Raw genomic sequence first — 19,011 nt, 5'->3', positions numbered from 1 at the left:
TTCGAAAAACATTAATTAATTTAAAGAAATTCTTTTTTGGCCAAATAATTTGAAGAACTTATTTTAAAATGCCCTTTTTACATATCCAATCCCACCACAAATTTATGTATCTGCAAGTACTTTGGGGATTAACGATTTCAAGATCATTATGTTCGCTTCACATGAGAAGAGGATAGCTCACGTTTTTTTGGAACTTTCGCATAATAGCTCGGCAAAATTCATCCCCCTGAATATCATTGCTCATTGCTGACTATTGGCTCTTGCTAAGGGGATTTGATCTCTTTTCTTCATAATTAGCGCAATGTGCTTATAACCGATATATCAATAAATAGTAAGGACCGGATCGATGAATCTTGCTGCATCAGCCTTTAAAGTTGCCATCTTGATAACGAAATTATTTTTGCTAGGATGTTATATATACTGAGGAAATTATTATCACAACTAGCAAATAGTGATGACTCCCGGCCGTCACTTTTATGTGTCGGGCCAAGTACAGCATGGGAAATCCTGCGCATGGGCCGGCTCGCCCATGACAATGGCGGGCTGTGCTAGCTCACATGTCAGGCTTGGTCACGTTATGCTAAGGGCTGGTTTTCAATTTCTTTTTCCATAATTTTTAAACTAATTGAAAATTCAATAAATAAAAAAATAAAGGTCGGTAGAATGAATTATTCCTGCTTCATGGTTGTTTTGTTATAAAGAGTTGTTGGGATAATTGTACAAAATCGAAATACATGATATAGTACAAAAGACTTAGACTTAAACCAATACATCTCATTATAAAATCAAACAACGCCATACAATTTGTGCCTATTGAAGTACAAATACATAAGAATCAAACTTAGATAAATACAATCTCATAAAAAAAACTATAGCCTAATAATTAAAAACACCATACTAAGCACACTCATAAAAACACAGTTATTTCATCACTAAAGTACAAACAAGTACACTTTTAAAACATTTAGTACAGACAACAACAACAAAAATACAAATCTCAATGGCCCGTTTCAAGAGAAGTGGCGGAACTCCCCCTGGGTTGACCATTTCAGCAAAATATTTATCTTGGCCTTTTCAAATGGCCCGTCCCACCATGAGGTTCCAAAGATAATTTTATAGCACATACCATGCAGATGACCTTCTTCTCACCATTGGGGAGGTCCACGATGTTGAACATCTTCCATAAATTTGATCTTCATCAAAAAAAGTTTTTTGGAGTTTGCAAGCCATCTGAGAAATGGGTTAGGTACTATTGACACATTAATTTGACCATTTTATTAAGGGCTTTATCATGTAGAAAATTAGGGATTAATTTTTAACTCCTAAATAAAAATAATATCCATTAAAATTGCATCGCATATGGACACTTAGGAACGTTTGCATTACTAGTATTAAATTTTTTAAAAATATTATTATTCTAATTTAAAAAATGTTTATTTTTAAAAGAAAAAAAAAAGAAGAAAAAGAAGAAGCAGCAAAACCGAGCCGGGGCCAGGCCGGCCCGGCCTTCTTTCTTTTCCTTCTTCTTGCTCTTTCTGGTTTAGGCCTAGCCCATTTTTTCTTTCTTTTATCCCAAGCCCGGCCTTCTCCTTTTCTCTCTGGTTCCCTTCCTTTTGTCCTCAACGTTGGCTGAAGAGAGGGAGGAGACAGAGAGGACGACACGAAAAAGGAGACCAGAAGATGCAGAGAGGGAGGAGACGGGGAGTTGATGGTCAGGGCCAGGCCGGCCAGGGACAGCCGAGACGTTAGAGGCCATGCGCGCCGGTGCTTAAAAGCGAGAGACAGAAAGTCGGCTAAAGGGGGTTTCTTCAAAGAGAGAGAGACGGAATGAGAGTGAGATGAAGAGCGAGAGAGCTTGAAGCTGCCTGGGTTGAGCATCGCTCGCCCATCCTCGACGCCAGTCGCCGACCTCTAGCCGACGCCCTCGAGCGCAAGACTTCTCGTTCCCAAACCTCGGCATTTCCGGTGAGTTTCTTTTCAGTTCAAACCCGCCGTTCCCGGGGATCTCGGCTCGGAGACATCGCGAGGCGGCCGACTGAAGTTCCATTTGTCTCGAACTGGCCCTCGTGCCGCCGTCTTCTAGCCGAGTAGGGGTTTTTGTGACTGAAACTCATCCCCCACGAACCCTCTTAGCACTGCCCTGTTTCGGCGATAGAATAGCCGAGCGAGTTGTCTCCGATTCTTGAGTTTTTTTGTGTGCAACTGAGTCGATTTGTTTGATGTTGAGCAGTTCCATGTGTTCGCTCGGGTCTAGGTCCGGGCTCGAGTCCTAAGAAGTGGCCAGCGTCGTTCTCCTCACTTCTTGCCCACCACGTGCTTGACGAAATGCTTGAACCGAACCTGTGTAGACCTCTCTTTGTGCTGTGCATTCTAGCCGACTGCCATGCGTTCGTGATAATGCCTAAACAGAGCTGCGTCCTTGTTCGAAGAGGGTCTTTTGAATCAAAACATCTAAATTTTATAGAAAAATTATAACTTTCGACTTCAGATCATTCAGTTCGCGTTTGTTTACCTGAGATTTGAGTTTGCGGTTATACATTTTTATGTCTAGAGATCGAATGTGTCAGTTTGTCGATCCATGAGTGTTCTCTTTTTACTGGGAAAAGAGCGTGTGCATATGAGAGGAGAAGTTGGCATTGAAGTGGCCGTGAGTTGTGAGCAATGGGCTTGGTAGGTTTAATGAGATTTGGGTTTTTGGTTGATTGAGAGAGCTTGGGTTGGTGTGGGCTCAAACAGATTCTAGGCCTTAGTTTTAGACGTAGGGGCAGCTTGGTATTCTGCTTCTTGGCCGAGAGAGAGATCGGAGAAAGAGGAAGCAACCGAGAGAGAGCGAGCCTTGAATGAGAGGGAGGGAGAGGAACGTTGGCTCAGTAACACCTAGTGAAGCCCACTCTTCCCGACTGGCTGAGCGACTGCAGCCGGCGACACCACACCCACGAGGTAAGCCTGTGTCCCCATTCCCCCGCCTTGATCAAACCGTCGGAGTGAGGCTTGCTGGCCCGGACTTGCTCATGCCTCTCTCTCTCTCTCTCTCTCTCTCTCTCTCTTTCTTCAGCGCTGGTTGTGCTCGACTCGTTGGCTCCAGTGGCTTATGCACCCCCTGCAGTGTATGCTTCTATGCACTGATGAGTGTGAGTGAGTGTTTCAAAGCAATTGAAAGCAAATTTTTAGTGTTTGTAATATTGAGAAGTTGGAGCGAATTTTTAACTCTTTTGATTCCTCCGTGTTTCTTGAGCGAAATGCAGTTAGGTTCATGTATGACTTTTCGCATAATTCTGAAGAAGTGATAAAAGCAGTGTTTTAACCGAGGTACTATGTTTCGCCATGCAAGCTAATGTTATGCATGATTAAGAACTATTGATGAAATTATAAGCAAGTATTCGAAAGATCTCAACAAGGACAAACAAATCCCGTTCATTCTAGTCCTTCCATCTTCTACATCAATCTCGAGTTAGCTACGTCAGCCTCACTACTAACTAATTCCCCTATTTTGACAAGATTCAACCCATCATGCAGTTTGTCTGCAAACTAAGGGAGGGAAAGACATGAACAAGAATAGTACATTTACAAGAGACGCATGCCGGTGGTTAGTGGCTACTAGTGACGGTGACAGGAGCTCTCCTCCGCTCGATTTCTCTTATACTTTTTAACTATGTTGCAACCCCACATCAGAATGCAAATCCCATGCATGGCATTAAGTATTTTCTTGGAAAAGATCAAGCTTCAGCTGATTTAAAATCCCATAATAACTTTATCATCCAAAACAATAGAAACCCCCGCATGTTAGGTAGTTGAAAGAAAGGATCAAGTCACCACGAGGATTCCTAAACAAGGAAGCATAGTCAAATGAAGCTTATGCTGATGCCTTTAATACAACTAGTTTCCCTCGGTTGAGCTAGGTGTTCCAGGAAGCTAATTTATACTAGTTTATCGTAATGGAACTCATTTACTTGTCAAAATAAATCAGAAACATGTTGTCAAGGGTTCTGAGGCAAGCAATACCTCAGTGACCGAGCCTCCCAGTGCTCACGCTTATCAGTTATCACTCCAGATTAATATATGGCTGCTCCCAAGGTAATCCCTTCCGTGCTATCTTCTTCTAATTGCACTCAAGTTCCCAGCGCAATGTGTTGTTGCGAGGCCTAACAAAAGGAGTAAGTCAAGCACTTGTCGGCCAAAAAGAAAATAGGAAACGATAGCACTTAGATTTGAGGACATTATTTGCAGTACAAAGACGCATTACCATTGGATTCACGATTGTCATTCCTTTTAATTTTTTAGTACAACTGGACCCGTTTGTCCAAAACCAATGTCGATTGAACTCAATAAGAAAGCAAATTCAATCGAAGCTCGAGCTCACATGCTGAAAATACTATAAATTTGAGAACCAAATTATTTGTCTATTCCTCACGTCGACAAATGTGAAGTCGGGAATCATCTTGTTTATTTGTTTGTGATGAGTCTAACATGCTTAAAGCATTTTGGTTGTATGAAGGTCGGATGGAAAAATGAATGTTATACTAGATATTAGATGGCTTCAAACATAGTTAAGCTTTTTAAAAGTAAAAAAAGCAATTTCTTGCTTTTCAATTAATTTTTTTTAAAATCTTTTAAATTTCAAAAAACATATGATAAATTTATTTGTGAATTTACGTATTCAGTATTTGTATATTGTGAGAAAATTTTGAATGTTTCGGGTTAAGAAAAGGTAAAAGTGCGTCTATCAAAATATCTAGAGGAAGGAAAGAACAAAAAGTAAGTTTCTAGTCATGATTTTAATCAAACTACATGATCCTTGTATGGGCATTAGAATCGTACGTAGATTGAGATCCGAGGGGATGGTTAAGTGATTGTATTGGTGATGAGTAGCTTTCGGATATGTGAGTGCTAATGAAATATTATCTATTCACTAATTTTGTTTATAAAGATAATCAACAGAGTTGTTAATGTTTTATGAAAAGGGAAAATGACACAAATAGTTTATGAAGTTTGGGCCAATATAAAATATCATCCCTTAGTTTTTAATTTGTTCAATATAGTTCTTGAATTTTAGTCTAATGTACAATATAATCCTTGAGCTTTTGATTTGTGCAATATGATCCTTGAAATTTTGGTAAATATTCAATCTAGTCCTTGAACTATATGAAAATGTTTAATATTATCCATGAACTTAAGTTAATGGAATGATAATATTGGATATCTTCGTAAAGTTCAAGGGCTAGATTAAACTCCACATCACATATTTGACTAAGGTTTATGGACAACATTAAATAAATTAAAAGCTGAGAGAAGATATTACATATTTGACCAAAGTTCAAGAATCATTTATGTAATTTCCTGTGAATATGATAGAGAAGAAACTGATATCAAAGTTCCATTTTTTCTTAATCATGGCTTGTGTGCCTCACGAGGCAAAATCAAGAGTCCCGCGCTTTCTTAATTTTTGTCCGAATGGTCTAAATTCAATTTTCAAAATTGCCAAATTAAACCTAATCCCCAGAATGTGGTGGCCCCCTTCAATGCACTTGATAAAAGAAAGAAAATTTTCAACTATCTATTTATAATATTTTATTACCAATTCATGTCTCTCAGAATCCTAATCTCTGCTTTTGCATGGAATATTTTAAGAGAAAAAGTGTGAGAGAGTGATCAGATTACCGTAAAATTTTTAAATCTTTATGGATTACAGTATTTTATATAGACATTACAATAAAACATGTATGATTATGAGCTAAGAATTTTTTTTCAATGGATTATAGTGGTAAAGGCGATGTAGACTCAAATTGGGTTTTAGTTCTTAATTTTGACTGAAGTCCCTCACCATAAAAGTATACCTATTTTAGATTTTCCAATGGGACGTGATCTTATTCTGGCCCATCACGTGTGCAATGGAGACAGTCCATGACTCAAGAGGAACTAAGCCCATAAAAACTAAAAAAGAAAGTCAACAACTTATCGGTTTTAAAAAAACAAAAAAGGGGAGAAAAGGAAACGATTGCTTCAAAAATGGAGGACGTTGGAGCACGATGATTCCTTTCAATTGGATCCAAGATTGCGAAATTGAATCCCTCTACACTAACAATAACATAATCAGACCATTTGAAGTGTAGAATTGAAAAGAAGACGAAAAAGTGAACGTCTTCACGGTTGGGGCCCTCCACATGATTAAGACAAATTCATTGGAATAAAGAAAATTGGGGCAAAAGAAAAGAAAAATAAATCCTTCACCATCGAATTGGAATGCAATAAATCTTAGTCATTCAATAAATGTGATTGTGATTTTTACCATTCGATCTAATGTTGAAGGATCTGCATTTTAATTCGACCTATCACGTGTAACATGATAAGAAAGTTCTTTCATCATTAAATAATTCGTATGTGTTTTTTTGAGTGGGGCCGGACTTTATTTGGGGCCCGTCACGTGTAACATGATGAGAAACCATGACTCACAGAGAAGAGCTAGCCCATGAAGACCATAAAAGCAAGTCAAGAACCTATAGGTCAAAAATAGAGAAAAAAGGACACGATAACTTATAATAATTGAGGACATGATGGCACGGTAACTCCTTTTGATTGGATCTTGATCGTGATTGCTCTAATTATTGAGTTCAATCAAATTATAAAATGTTCATAGCTTTGGACTAACAATAATATAATTAGACCATTTAAGGAGAAAAGCAAGTGAAAAAGTTAAAGAGGATTTTATCATCAATGCCCTCCGCATGATTAAGACAAATTGATTGGAAAAAGGAAAACTGGAGCAAATCAAAGATAAAGCTTACGTTGATTTTGTTTTTACGAGGATTTCATGCATTCATACCTTCATGAGTGTTTTAGGGGTTGAAGACTTGGTGAGCAAAAGCAAATGAAGGCCCACACAAAATGAGACGCACTCCTTTGGAAATGTGAAAAAGGTAAGAGGACTTCATGATCAATGCCTTCCACATGATTAAGACAAATTGATTGGAAAAAAATAAACTAGGGCAAATCAAAGATAAAGCTAAGGTTGATTTTGTTCTTGATGAGGATTTCATGTGTTCATACCTTCATAAGTGTTTTAGGGGTTGAAGACTTGGTGAGCAAAAGTCGAGGAAGACCCATACAAGATGAGTCGCACTCCTTTCGAAATGTGAAAAAGTGAAGAGAACTTCATGATCAATGCCCTTCACATGATTTAGACAAATTAATTGAAAAAAAGAAAACTGGGGCAAATCAAAGATAAAGCTAATGTTGATTTTGTTCTTTACGAGGAGTTCATGCGTTCATACCTTCACGAGTGTTTTAGGGGTGAAGACTTGGTGAGCAAAAACAGAGGAAGACCCACACAAGATGAGTCGCACTCCTTTCGAAATGTGATCTCTTTTAAAATGATTTCAAACTAAAAATTTCACAGAAAAAAAGGAATTATGTGGGAAGAGGAAGCTCCATCGAGCCAGAAGATGTGAGACTTGCAAGGAGCATCTACTTGAGCTTAAAAGAACCGGCAGAAGAGTGCCATTAACCATATACTGAAAATTATGAAAACATTGCATGTGAATTCGCGTATCATTATTTGCATATTGAGAAAATTTCAAACTTTTCGGGTCAAGAAAAGGAAAAAGTGTGTCCATCGCAAAATGTAGATGAAGTAAAGAATGAAAAGTAAATGTCTATTTATGTGGTTTTAATTAAACTACGTGATACTCATATGGACATTACAATTGCACGTGTGTTTAACTTCAAGGCGTTGGTTAAGTGACTCCGTTGGTGCTGAATTACTTTAAGAGATCTGAATGCTTACGGAACACTATCTACTCATTTATTCTGTCCGTGAAGATAATCAGAGTCGCTGGAATAATAGAGAAGAAACTGAAATCAAAGTTCTATTATGTCTCAACCATGACTTTTCTACACCATAAGGTGAAATGGGGAGTCCCACGCTTCCCTAATTTCGTCCTAAATGGTCTGAATTAAATCTCCAAATTTCCCAATCAAACTGATTAAAAAAGGAAAACATTTGATCTCACAATGACGCCCCATTTGCAAAGAATTGGGCATTTGTTGTGCATCTGAAGTGGGATTGATTGGTTTGGCTTAGAGTCACCTGTAGCTATGCTCTGCAATGGCGTAAAGAATTATTCTCACTTGCCCAATCTTACATAGCCGGCTTAGTTATCGTCGCTGCTGCTACTGTTCCTATGGTTGATCTTTTTGGAGTCAAATTTGGAAAAGATTATAATCCAATTTGTCTTCTCGAAATTATGTTCCGCATATATATGTGCAGGTCCTGAAAAGGCTGCTAATCCAAACTGCACTTGAAATTTGTGCTTAGTGAAGACTATCCGGAAATGGACAAAGTAAGATTGTCAAAAAAAAAAAAAAATTATAAAAATTATCCACGATGGCATCGGTCATATCACATAGGATGGCCGATGTCTACATCATTGATTTTTTATCAAAATTGGCTCGAATGATAACATTGGCATCTTATCAAAATGTTTAAGGTTATATTGACCAAATTAAAATATTTAAAATTAAATTGGTACAAATGTAATAGATTTAAAACTTTTTTAATAATATCCGCTCAAAAATGTGTCAGTGTATGAGTTTTAGTCTTTCCTTTGCTGTGAATGTTTGACAGGTGACTACGCTCAGAGGTCCAAAAACATCCAACGGGAAGGGGGTCGAATAGCTGGGTACAAGTTATGCTTGGTATGGGGTCCATTCATATACAACCTTTTTGTTGCCAGGAACCTCCTATGGATTGTTGAGAGAAGACATGATTCCTAAATGCTGTAACAAGAGATAATTGACACTGGATGATGAAGAAACGATAAGCCATCGGCTATCACAAGTGTCTAGGTGGCATCTTTTTTTCCCCCCAAAAAGGAAACTTACATTTATTACAAAAATGATACCTAAAAAGATTCATAAATTATCTCAGAAATCACCATAACGATGCAAGCCCGTAGAGTTGCAAAACAAATCAAAATCCAGAAATTAAGGTATATTGTTAGAGCATGGTTAGCAAAGGTGAACATATGCTTGTCCTTCAAGAATAGATTTGTGATTGCATCTAAGCAAAAAAATCGGCGGCTAATCACTGAATCATACGTCATCATCAATGATAAGCACACCTCAGGATTTCCATTTGTAGCTATGACTTTGCCTTTTGGTGGTGTGCACCTAGGTTCAATATCCCCAACACCAAATGAGTTTTGCATAATTTCTTTTAATTTTTCACCTTCAATATAAGGTGAGCATGCTTTGCTTTGCTTTTCTTTTCTGTTTTTTGGAGGAGAAATAAGGTGAGAATGCTCGAATGAAAATAACCGGGGAATTCTTGTACATCTGACAAGTGAAAAATAGGAAGTAAGTTATGATTGTTTTAGACTTATCATCTTATCCTTTTTTTCAAGCTCCAACAATGCTTTGAGTCAAATTTTGTGGTTTTATTGCTATTTGACTTGATAAAGATTTGAGTGCAATGGCGCAAAAGATTATTCATATGCCCAACCCTGCTCAACTGGCTCAGTTGTTGTCATTGTTGCTGCTGCTTCTACGGTCGGTCTTTCCGGAGTCAAATTTGGAAAAATTAAAATTTTCTTCTAGACATTATGTTTGCATAAATTTTATAACGGATGATGCAGAAATAAACCATTGGCCAATCACACGGGTTTTCAGTAGTATCCGTGGAGATGAATGCATGATGCCTTTTTTTTTTTTTTTTTTTGGGGGGTGGCTTAAGGGATTCGTTCCTCTCTTGCATGCTCCTTCTATTCGTCTTTCGCAATGGAAAACTTGGAACTTGAAGGAGCTTCGGTTTCTAATTCAGGAAGCAGCGACAGTTTGAGCTCGAGTCGAACCGCGGAGTAGTGGGTTTTCATTTGATGCATTCTTCAGGTATTTCCAGCAAGCAATCACTCCGATTTTTTTAAATGAGAACAGTGTCAAAAGATCAGAGTTGGATGAAGAAAATTACGTCTTATATTTTCCTTGCATATGGGCACATTGCAACATTATAGATTTAAGTTTCATCCGATCTTAATAAGGAAGGTTGCGATTTTTCATTTTTCAAGCTAACGGTGAAGGGATGCACAGCTTTCCGGTTCTCATTTTCTTTTAAATAATGTAATAATAAGAATTGGCCAAGAAAAAAGCCATTAGTCATCTTTTCTGTCTTTTGACCTTTTTTTTTCCAAGCCACCTATTACGTTTTTTTTTTTTTTTTTTTTGGCCATAGAGATTGATAAAGAAGAAAGTCATTACCCGCTGATGAAACTCAATCATCTAGACCAATTCATACGAAATAGATCAATTCTGAAATTTATCGCTCGATGTGTTGACACTAGAGATTTCATTAAATGTCTTCATGAAAATTTTTAATCATATATATTATCGCGTGAAGTCTCTCTTTAATGTAGTATCCTTGTCTTTGATTTTACATCCAATATTTTATAAGAAAAAGGTGAGATTGTCATTGAATAATCGTATATTTTTCACATCTTTATACATTACGGTTATATATAAACATTACAGTAAACCTCGTTTGATTATGAGCTGCGACCTTTTTTCAATGAATTGTAAAGGTAGAGGTGATCCGTGCTCCGATTAAGGCATCCAGCCTAAATTTTCACCAAAGTTCCTCCATCATAAAAGTATGCTTTACGTAAATATTCTGGTCCATCATGTGTAACATGAGGAGAGTCCATGATTCGCGAGTGAAGACCAGAAAAGTAAGTCAGGAATTTATCGGTTAAAAAAAGAAATAATAATCAAAGTGGGCTCCTGACGGAAGAAAAAACTTGATGCACGAGCAAATGTGATCTTCTCAATGGTGTGACATTCATCATGATGATGAGCCATCTATAAATATCTTATCAATCTTGTTGTTGAGAACATGCGAACCTGGACAATCTCACACCGTCAAAACCACCCCAAAATCATGGCCTCGTCCTTATTTCTGTGGAAGCCGTCTTCTTTAGGGGTCTTCTTCTTATTCTACTCGCTCTTCTTCGTAAACAACATCACCATCTTTGTTTCCACTCCATTTCATGGCATAGTCGTTTCTGCTTCCTCCATTTCTTTCGCTCCTAATACGACCAACCTAGTCTCGAAGACCACAACCAATCTCTCTTGTCTTCATGGCATGATAAGAACTCTTGCCACTTCATAGGTGTCACTTGTGACGACTACGGATTCATTGCCCATCTTAATCTTTCTAATCTTGGCTTGAGAGGAACTTTAAATAGTCTCGACTTTTCGCACTTAACCAAGGTGGTTAGTCTTGACTTTTCCAACAACTCGATCTACGGTCCTATAACCTCAAGTATCGGTAACCTTTCCAAACTCAAGTATTTTAATTTTTATGACAATAGATTGAGTGGACACATTCCCTGGGAGATTGGGAGGCTAGGCAACTTAAATTTTCTCGACCTTTCTCAAAACCAATTTTCAGGATCCATTCCTCCATCTCTTGGAAAATTAGGCAACTTAACAAAATTGGGCGTCTCACTAAATGACCTTTCAGGTCCCATTCCAAGAGAGATAGGTGACTTGAGAAGATTGAAGTTTCTTTACTTATGGAGGAACAAACTTTTGGGATCCATACCTTTAGAGATTGGGAGGCTAACCGATCTTATTGAATGAAGATTTTCTGATAATAAGTTGATTGGGCATATCCCTGCTTCACTAGGAAACCTAAGTAGTCTAAATGTTCTCTATCTTGACGGAAACCAATTTTCAAGGTCCATTCCTCCTCCTCTTGGAAAATTAGGCAACTTAACAAAATTGGGCGTCTCACGAAATAACCTTTCTGGTCCCATTCCAAGAGAGATAGGTGACCTAAGAAGATTGAAGTTTCTTTACTTATGGAGGAACAAACTTTCAGGATCCATACCTTCAGAGATTGGGAGGCTAACCAAACTTTTTCAATTATATTTTTCTGAAAATAAGTTGATCGGGCATATCCCTGCTTCACTAGGAAACCTAAGGAATCTAAATGTTCTCTATCTTGACGGAAACCAATTTTCAAGGTCCATTCCTCCTTCTCTTGGAAAATTAGGCAACTTAAGAAATTTGAGCATAGCAGCGAATAACCTTTCTGGTCCCATTCCAAGAGAGATAGGTGACCTAATAAGATTGAAGTTTCTTTTCTTATGGAGGAATAAACTTTTGGGATCCATACCTTTAGAGATTGGGAGGCTAACTAATCTTTTTCAATTAGGATTTTCTGATAATAAGTTGGTCGGGCTTATCCTTGCTTCACTAGGAAACCTAAGCAGTCTACATGTTCTCTATCTTGATGGAAACCAATTTTCAGGGGTTCATTCCTCCTTCTCTTGGAAAATTAGGCAATTTAAGAAATTTGATCATAGCAGCAAATAACATTTCTGGTCCCATTCCAAGAGAGATAGGTGACCTAAGAAGATTGAAGCTTCTTTACTTATGGAGGAATAAACTTTTGGGATCCATACCTTCAGAGATTGGGAGGCTAACAGATCTTTTTCAATTAGATTTTTTTCTGAAAATAAGTTGATCAGGCGTATCCCTGCTTCACTAGGAAACCTAAGTAGTCTAAATATTCTCCATCTTCAGGAAAACCAATTTTCAGGGTCCATTCCTCATTCTCTTGGAAAATTAGGCAACTTAAGAAATTTGAGCATAGCAGCGAATAACCTTTCTAGTCCCATTCCAAGAGAGATAGGTGACCTATTGAAGTTTCTTTTCTTATGGAAGAATAAACTTTCGGGATCCATACCTTCAGAGATTGGGAGGCTAACTGATCTTTTTCAATGAGGATTTTCTGATAATAAGTTGGTCGGGCATATCCCTGCTTCACTAGGAAACCTAAGTAGTATAAATGTTCTCTATCTTGATGGAAACCAATTTTCAGGGTTCATTCCTCATTCTCTTGGAAAATTAGGCGATTTAAGAAATTTGAGCATAGCAGCGAATAACCTTTCTGGTCCCATTCCAAGAGAGATAGGTGACCTAAGAAGATTGAAGTTTCTTTACTTATGGAGGAATAAACTTTCGGGATCCATACCTTCAGAGATTGGGAGGCTAACAGATCTTTTTCAATTAGATTTTTCTGAAAATAAGTTGATCGGGCATATCCCTACTTCACTAGGAAACCTAAGTAGTCTAAATATTCTCCTTCTTGGGGGAAACCAATTTTCAGGGTCCATTCCTCCTTCTCTTGGAAAATTGGGCAACTTAAGAAATTTGAGCATAGCAGTGAATAACCTTTTTGGTCCCATTCCAAGAGAGATAGGTGACCTAAGAAGATTAAAATTGCTTTACTTATATATGAACAAACTTTCGGGATCCAAACCTTCAGAGATTGGGAGGCTAACCGGTCTTATTAAATTAGGACTTTCTGATAATGCTTTGACTGGTTCAATCCCTGCATCAATTGGAAGCATGGCCAATTTAACTCTGTTGATTCTTAGAGATAACAACTTTCTTGGTACCTTGCCCTTGAAATTAATAAGATCGTTCATATGAGTGTTTTGGATCTCTTCGATAATGAACTCAGAGGGTAGCTGCCAGAAAATATATGCCTTGGAGGATTATTGCGAAAATTCATTGTGATGAATAATCATTTCACAAGTCATATCCCTAAAAGCTTGAGAAATTGTACTTCATTAGTTAGAGTGAGGCTTGAAGGAAACAAGATTACTGGAAATATAACGGAAGCTTTTGGAGTATATCCGCAGCTGAATTATATGGACTTGAGCCACAATTATTTGCATGGTCAACTTTCATGGAAATGGGGGCATTGCCACAATTTGACGGATATCGAACAATAACATTTCTAGTGAGATACCCCCAATATTTGGAAGGATGGCTCAATTACGGGTAGTTGACCTTTCTGCAAATAATTTAAGGGGAAAGATTCCGAGGGAATTGGGAAGCTTGAAACTATTACTAGATCTTATCCTTAACAACAATGGGATCACAGGTGATATTCCCCATCAAATTGGATTTTTACCTCAATTAGAACATCTCAACTTAGCATCAAACAATTTGAGCGGAGCCATTCCACCGCAGTTCAGCCTATGCACCAATTTGCTGAGCTTGAACTTGAGCCAAAATAAAATTGAGAGAAGCATTCCTTCTAAGATATGCAACACGCAATTTCTACGCGTTCTTGATCTGAGTCAAAATCTATTGACTGGAAGAATACCACCAGCTCTAGGAAAATTGAGAGTCCTAGAAACCCTAAACATCTCCCACAATGGCCTCTCTGGTTCCATCCCACAAAGTTTTGCTAACTCAGGGGCATTAACTTCTGTTGATGTGTCCTACCATGAGTTGGAAGGTCCTCTTCCAAATGTCAAAGCTTTTAAAGAGGCTCCATTTGAGGCAGTTCGGCATAACAAGGGGCTATGTGGGAACGTGGCTAGACTACAGAAAAGCAATATTTCTACCATGGGCAAGAAACACAATCAACATAGCGGAGCTAGAATTTTGATTATCCCCGTTCTCTCATCCTTGGGATTCCTCGTTCTCTCTTCCTTCTTGATCGTCCTCATAATCATTGGTTGCCGTCGAAGAAAGATTATCAAGAGAGAGGAATGCATTGATTGGGACTAATATTTCAGATTTCTTGCACATTCTGAGTTTTGATGGCAAAATTTTATACGAGCGGATCGTGGAGGCGACGGAAGGATTTGACTCCAAGTACTATTTGGGAGAAGGGGCCTATGGCGTTGTTTACAGAGCTGATCTACCCAGAGGTCAAACTGTTGCTGTCAAGAAAATTCCATCGTCCCAGGAAGATGAGACCGTCGACATCGTTCCTTTCGAAAGGGAAATTGAAGCCTTACAAAATGTTTGCCACCGCAACATCGTGAAGCTTTACGGGTTCTGCTCTCATGCACGACATCGTTTTCTGGTGTACGAGTACGTCGAAAGAGGGAGCTTGAGAACAATTTTGAATGATGATGAAAAAGCATCAGAATTTGGCTGGGACAAAAGGATGAATATAGTTCGAGCAGTTGCGGATGCATTGTCGTATATGCATCACGATTGTTTTCCTCCATTGATCCATCGAGACTTGACCAGCAACAACATATTGTTGGATGCTGATTATGAGGCTCACATTTCAGACTTTGGTACCGCAAGATTATTGAGGCCAGATTCCACCAACTGGACTGCTATTGCTGGCACCATCGGATACATCGCTCCAGGTGATGTTCTTTGTAGAAGCATATTAATTTACTGTCCCAACTCGTGTTGTCATTGGAAATTCCTTAATCATGTGAAAGCAAATGTCCGATTCTTTAATTACAGCTAACATGATTATCAATGGATTTTGAATTTTTCAATTGTAGAGCTAGCTTATACAAACATCCCAACCGAAAAATGTGATGTATACAGCTTTGGAGTAGTAGTACTGGAGATAATCATGGGAAAGCATCCAGGAGATTATCTCTCGTTGGTATTTTCATCCACTCAATCCGAGTCACAAACCCCATTACAAGATGTGCTGGACCAACGCCTCTCGCCTTCGACAAATCGGCATGCGCAAAACGTACTCTCTGCTGCAGCACTGGCACTCGCGTGCTTGCAGACCAATCCTCAACTTCGACCGACCATGACACAAGTCTCAGGAGAGCTTCGAGTTCAAGCACCATCGGTTTTGCCGTTCTTTGGAGTCACCTTAGAACAACTCCGTGATCTCAATGGCAGGAACTTTTAGACCGCATTCGGGAGGTTGCAAGTTTCCGATCGAGTTATTGTTGTGTATTTACCTTTTCTGGCTTCTGTGTTTGGTAGTAATATGTCGATTAGTTAGTTATAAAACTTGGAAGATGCATAGTCTAAATGTTTTCCTTTTGTAAGAGTAGAATGATAGTTAATTTTCCCCCTTTCGTGTAAGCAAGCATCTATTTACAGTTAATATAAGTCATTTGTTTCTTAGCAAAATCATCTGAACTTGTTTAAAATACCATCTCATATATCACATTACGAAGTCTTGTATCTGCAATTGTTCTGGGATACTTCACAGTTTTGGGATCATTATGGTCGGGTTAACTAGTATGATAGAAAGCAATCAGACTCACATAACACGATAATAATATTTTCGACAAAATAGCTCATTAAAAATGAATTTGTCAGGGGGATTCTTGCCTTTTGAGCAGCCAAAACCGAGATTGGATGTTTAGGACGTCCAGAAACGATATCAATACTTGCAGGAGTTTGCAGGAGTGTTCGTAAAAATCTAAATCCAAGTGACCATATCGAAGAAGTAATATAATGATGAGAAAGAGTATCGTTCTACGGAGATTCATAATTAATAAACAAATTAAATACTAAAAATAGATTAATTCTAAAATTTATCCAACAGATCAAAATAGAATTGAGAATAAATTTAAACTAAAAATCTTAAAAGAAAAATTAGAAGGCTAAATGTAGTAAATCAATCATATAAATACATTAGAGTATCCGATTTCACCATAACTGCTATATATTTATTTCATATTATTACGTGTACAAGAACGACATCAAAGAGGAATTTCTTAATCTATTTACTATCATATCTCTAAATATAGCAAACTTACTCAATTTAGTAATCCACTATTTCTCTATGTGAATTAAAATAAATATAAGTGTATTAAAATCTATGAATATTCCCAGCTTATAATGAGTCTTTTGGATTATTTTATCACCGAAAGCTACACAAATCTATCCATGTTTAATTCATGGTTATATATTATAAGGAGCAATTACATATTATCACTTTTCAGTCTCAGATATGCACATCAAATCATTCAAGTGATGACCAGTTACTTAAAAGCATTAAGTACAATAATATATTACTCACTGTTGCCACCTAAATTTTGGCGATCTGATCATTTATTTATTACATAGAAAATTATGGGTCAATTTTATCCCTGAAAAAAAATATTAATTGCATATAGATTCAGGTGCATTTACATTTTTTTGCATTTTATTGGATCGGTGGTCAATGGATTCGGATTAGTGGTTCTAAGCTTTAATTTGGCAAGCCGGACTAAGCCCACAAAGCAAGTAAATTGGCCCGAGCCCATTTTCTTTTAATGACAAAAATTACCTAAATGGAGATTTGAAATGATATTATGGTGGATTTTTGGAATTTAAGAAAATTGGGTTATAATCTTATCTTTAGGCGATAAAATCATGAGATGTGGAAAATAAAAAAGTGATATTGTGTGCGAAAAAGAAATCTTCACAGATGTTGATTTGAAAAGGAAATTAAAACCCTAATCTTCGGCCTATAAAAATATTTTTTGCGTAGGTTTCAGGGAGAGGGCCACCCAATTCCCATACACGGCCACATTTAGGGGTGCACGGAATAATCTCACGGCGTATAGAGAAACACATGGCTTGAGAGAGACAGAGCAGCTGCACAAAGAGAGGGAGAGTGGGCTCACGCTAAAAAATACATCACATGGAGATAAAGAGAAGCGCCGAGTGAAGAATAATTGAAGGGGTTCACGGGCAGAGATTTTCTTCTCACGAAATTCATGGCTTCAGGCCTCTACCGCCATGATCCCATGAATGGCTTCAGATTCATGTCTCCAATTTGAGTCTTTTGATTTATTTTCTCTTAACTACCCACTAACCAGGAAGAAAACTTCTAGGGGAGAAGCCGAAAACACACTGAGCGCATTACGCTCGCAAATTCTTCAACAACTTTAGCATCTTCACGGAGATCCTCAACGCGAGTTCCAGTCTCGGTAAATTACGTCCACCGTGGGCGTCGCCACCATCAACACCCGCAACTTCCGCATGACCAAGGTCGATCCCACGAAGCTTTGGTGTTTGTTATGTCTTTGCAGGTTTCCGGGCGAGTTTTAGCAATAATTCTGCAGTTTTATTTGTCTCCGCCACAACGACACATCAGCCTTCGACGACCTTTGCAGCCTCCAAGCAAGACCCCATAGCAATTTCAACGATCTTTCAGTCCAGCGGTCATCGACGCTTCAAGAAATTCTGGGCTGAGTTCAAGACCACCTTCGATTAACAAAGCGGCGAGGGTCAAGTTCACAGAGTCATGGCAAAATTCCACTTAATGCGAGAAGGGCACACGTTCTTTCAGTAAACAAGGACGTGTACATTGAAAGGAGGGACGATTTCGCACACCTGTTTTATTGAAATTTGGAGCATCTCCCCATCGTGGCTCTCTAGGTCTCTCGGCAAGCTTTGCTACTGCTGCGACAACAAAAGTCATCGTTTTGCAGATTGCTTCTCGAGGTTCACGCGCATATCGTTGAATCGAGCAATCATCAAGGGGCCGCACGCAAAGCCCCCTGGCGAGTAGCCATCCCGTGAACCTCGCTAAGCACCACCACATCGGGTCGCGAGTAGCCGTTTGAGGATCGGAATTCGGAAGTCAATATTCGAATTAGGTGAAAATCTTATTTATTTTGATTTTCGAAAATTATGTTTCCTTATTTGATATATTCGTTGATGCCCATGATGGAAATTTTCGATATGCTAAGATATCTGAAATCTCGAGTAGCCTTCTAAATTAAGAAATCTTCCTAATTTCGCAACGTGTATATGATTGACGGTCCAATTTCATGCTCGAAATACGACCCACAATCGCACGGAAAAATCACCAATCCGATCTCACGCTCGAGATACGATTCGTGATTTTATTTAAAAATTGGTCAATCCGATCTCATGCGCGAGATATGATTCATCAATTTATTTCCAAAATTAAATGGACATGGATGATATCTTGCTTGATTTGTTGCTGAGCTGTTCTTGATGCCTTTATTTGTTTGCTCCCATAAAAGAAAAAAAAAACATTTGAGTTAGATGCATTATTGGTTTTAAGGTTATGTTGCATGTTTAGGATAGGAAATTTATTTCGAATTTCTTAAATAAAAAGACCAAAAACATTAATTTGGGATATCATATTTTCTTCTCATTAATTTAAATTGCACGTTTAATTATTTGGCAATTTTAAATTTCGAATTTCATAATAAAAAAAGAAAAAAAAACAGAATTAAGGCATTCTTTGCACATCATTGC

General features: G+C 38.0%; 1 protein-coding gene and 1 long non-coding RNA gene across 2 annotated transcripts; both read left to right on the top strand.

Moving 5' to 3' along the window:
* The first annotated feature begins 2,041 nt into the window (after positions 1–2,041).
* On the top strand, positions 2,042–3,308 carry LOC120290365. Its single transcript, XR_005548289.1, has 2 exons — positions 2,042–2,940; positions 3,056–3,308. It is a non-coding gene; the product is annotated as an uncharacterized LOC120290365 (long non-coding RNA).
* Positions 3,309–14,282: 10,974 nt separating this feature from the next.
* Positions 14,283–15,937, top strand: LOC104427695 (MDIS1-interacting receptor like kinase 2). The gene is made up of 2 exons (XM_039304946.1): positions 14,283–15,176; positions 15,321–15,937. Exons 1-2 carry the CDS (start codon positions 14,966–14,968, stop codon positions 15,686–15,688), a joined length of 579 nt encoding a protein of 192 aa, XP_039160880.1. The 5' UTR covers positions 14,283–14,965; the 3' UTR covers positions 15,689–15,937.
* The last annotated feature ends 3,074 nt before the right edge of the window (positions 15,938–19,011 follow it).

The sequence above is a fragment of the Eucalyptus grandis genome, chromosome 2 (assembly GCF_016545825.1).
Source record: "Eucalyptus grandis isolate ANBG69807.140 chromosome 2, ASM1654582v1, whole genome shotgun sequence".
Lineage (NCBI taxonomy): Eukaryota > Viridiplantae > Streptophyta > Magnoliopsida > Myrtales > Myrtaceae > Eucalyptus > Eucalyptus grandis.
Note: the sequence above shows the minus strand (reverse complement) of the source record. Positions and strands in the feature narration are given on the sequence as shown.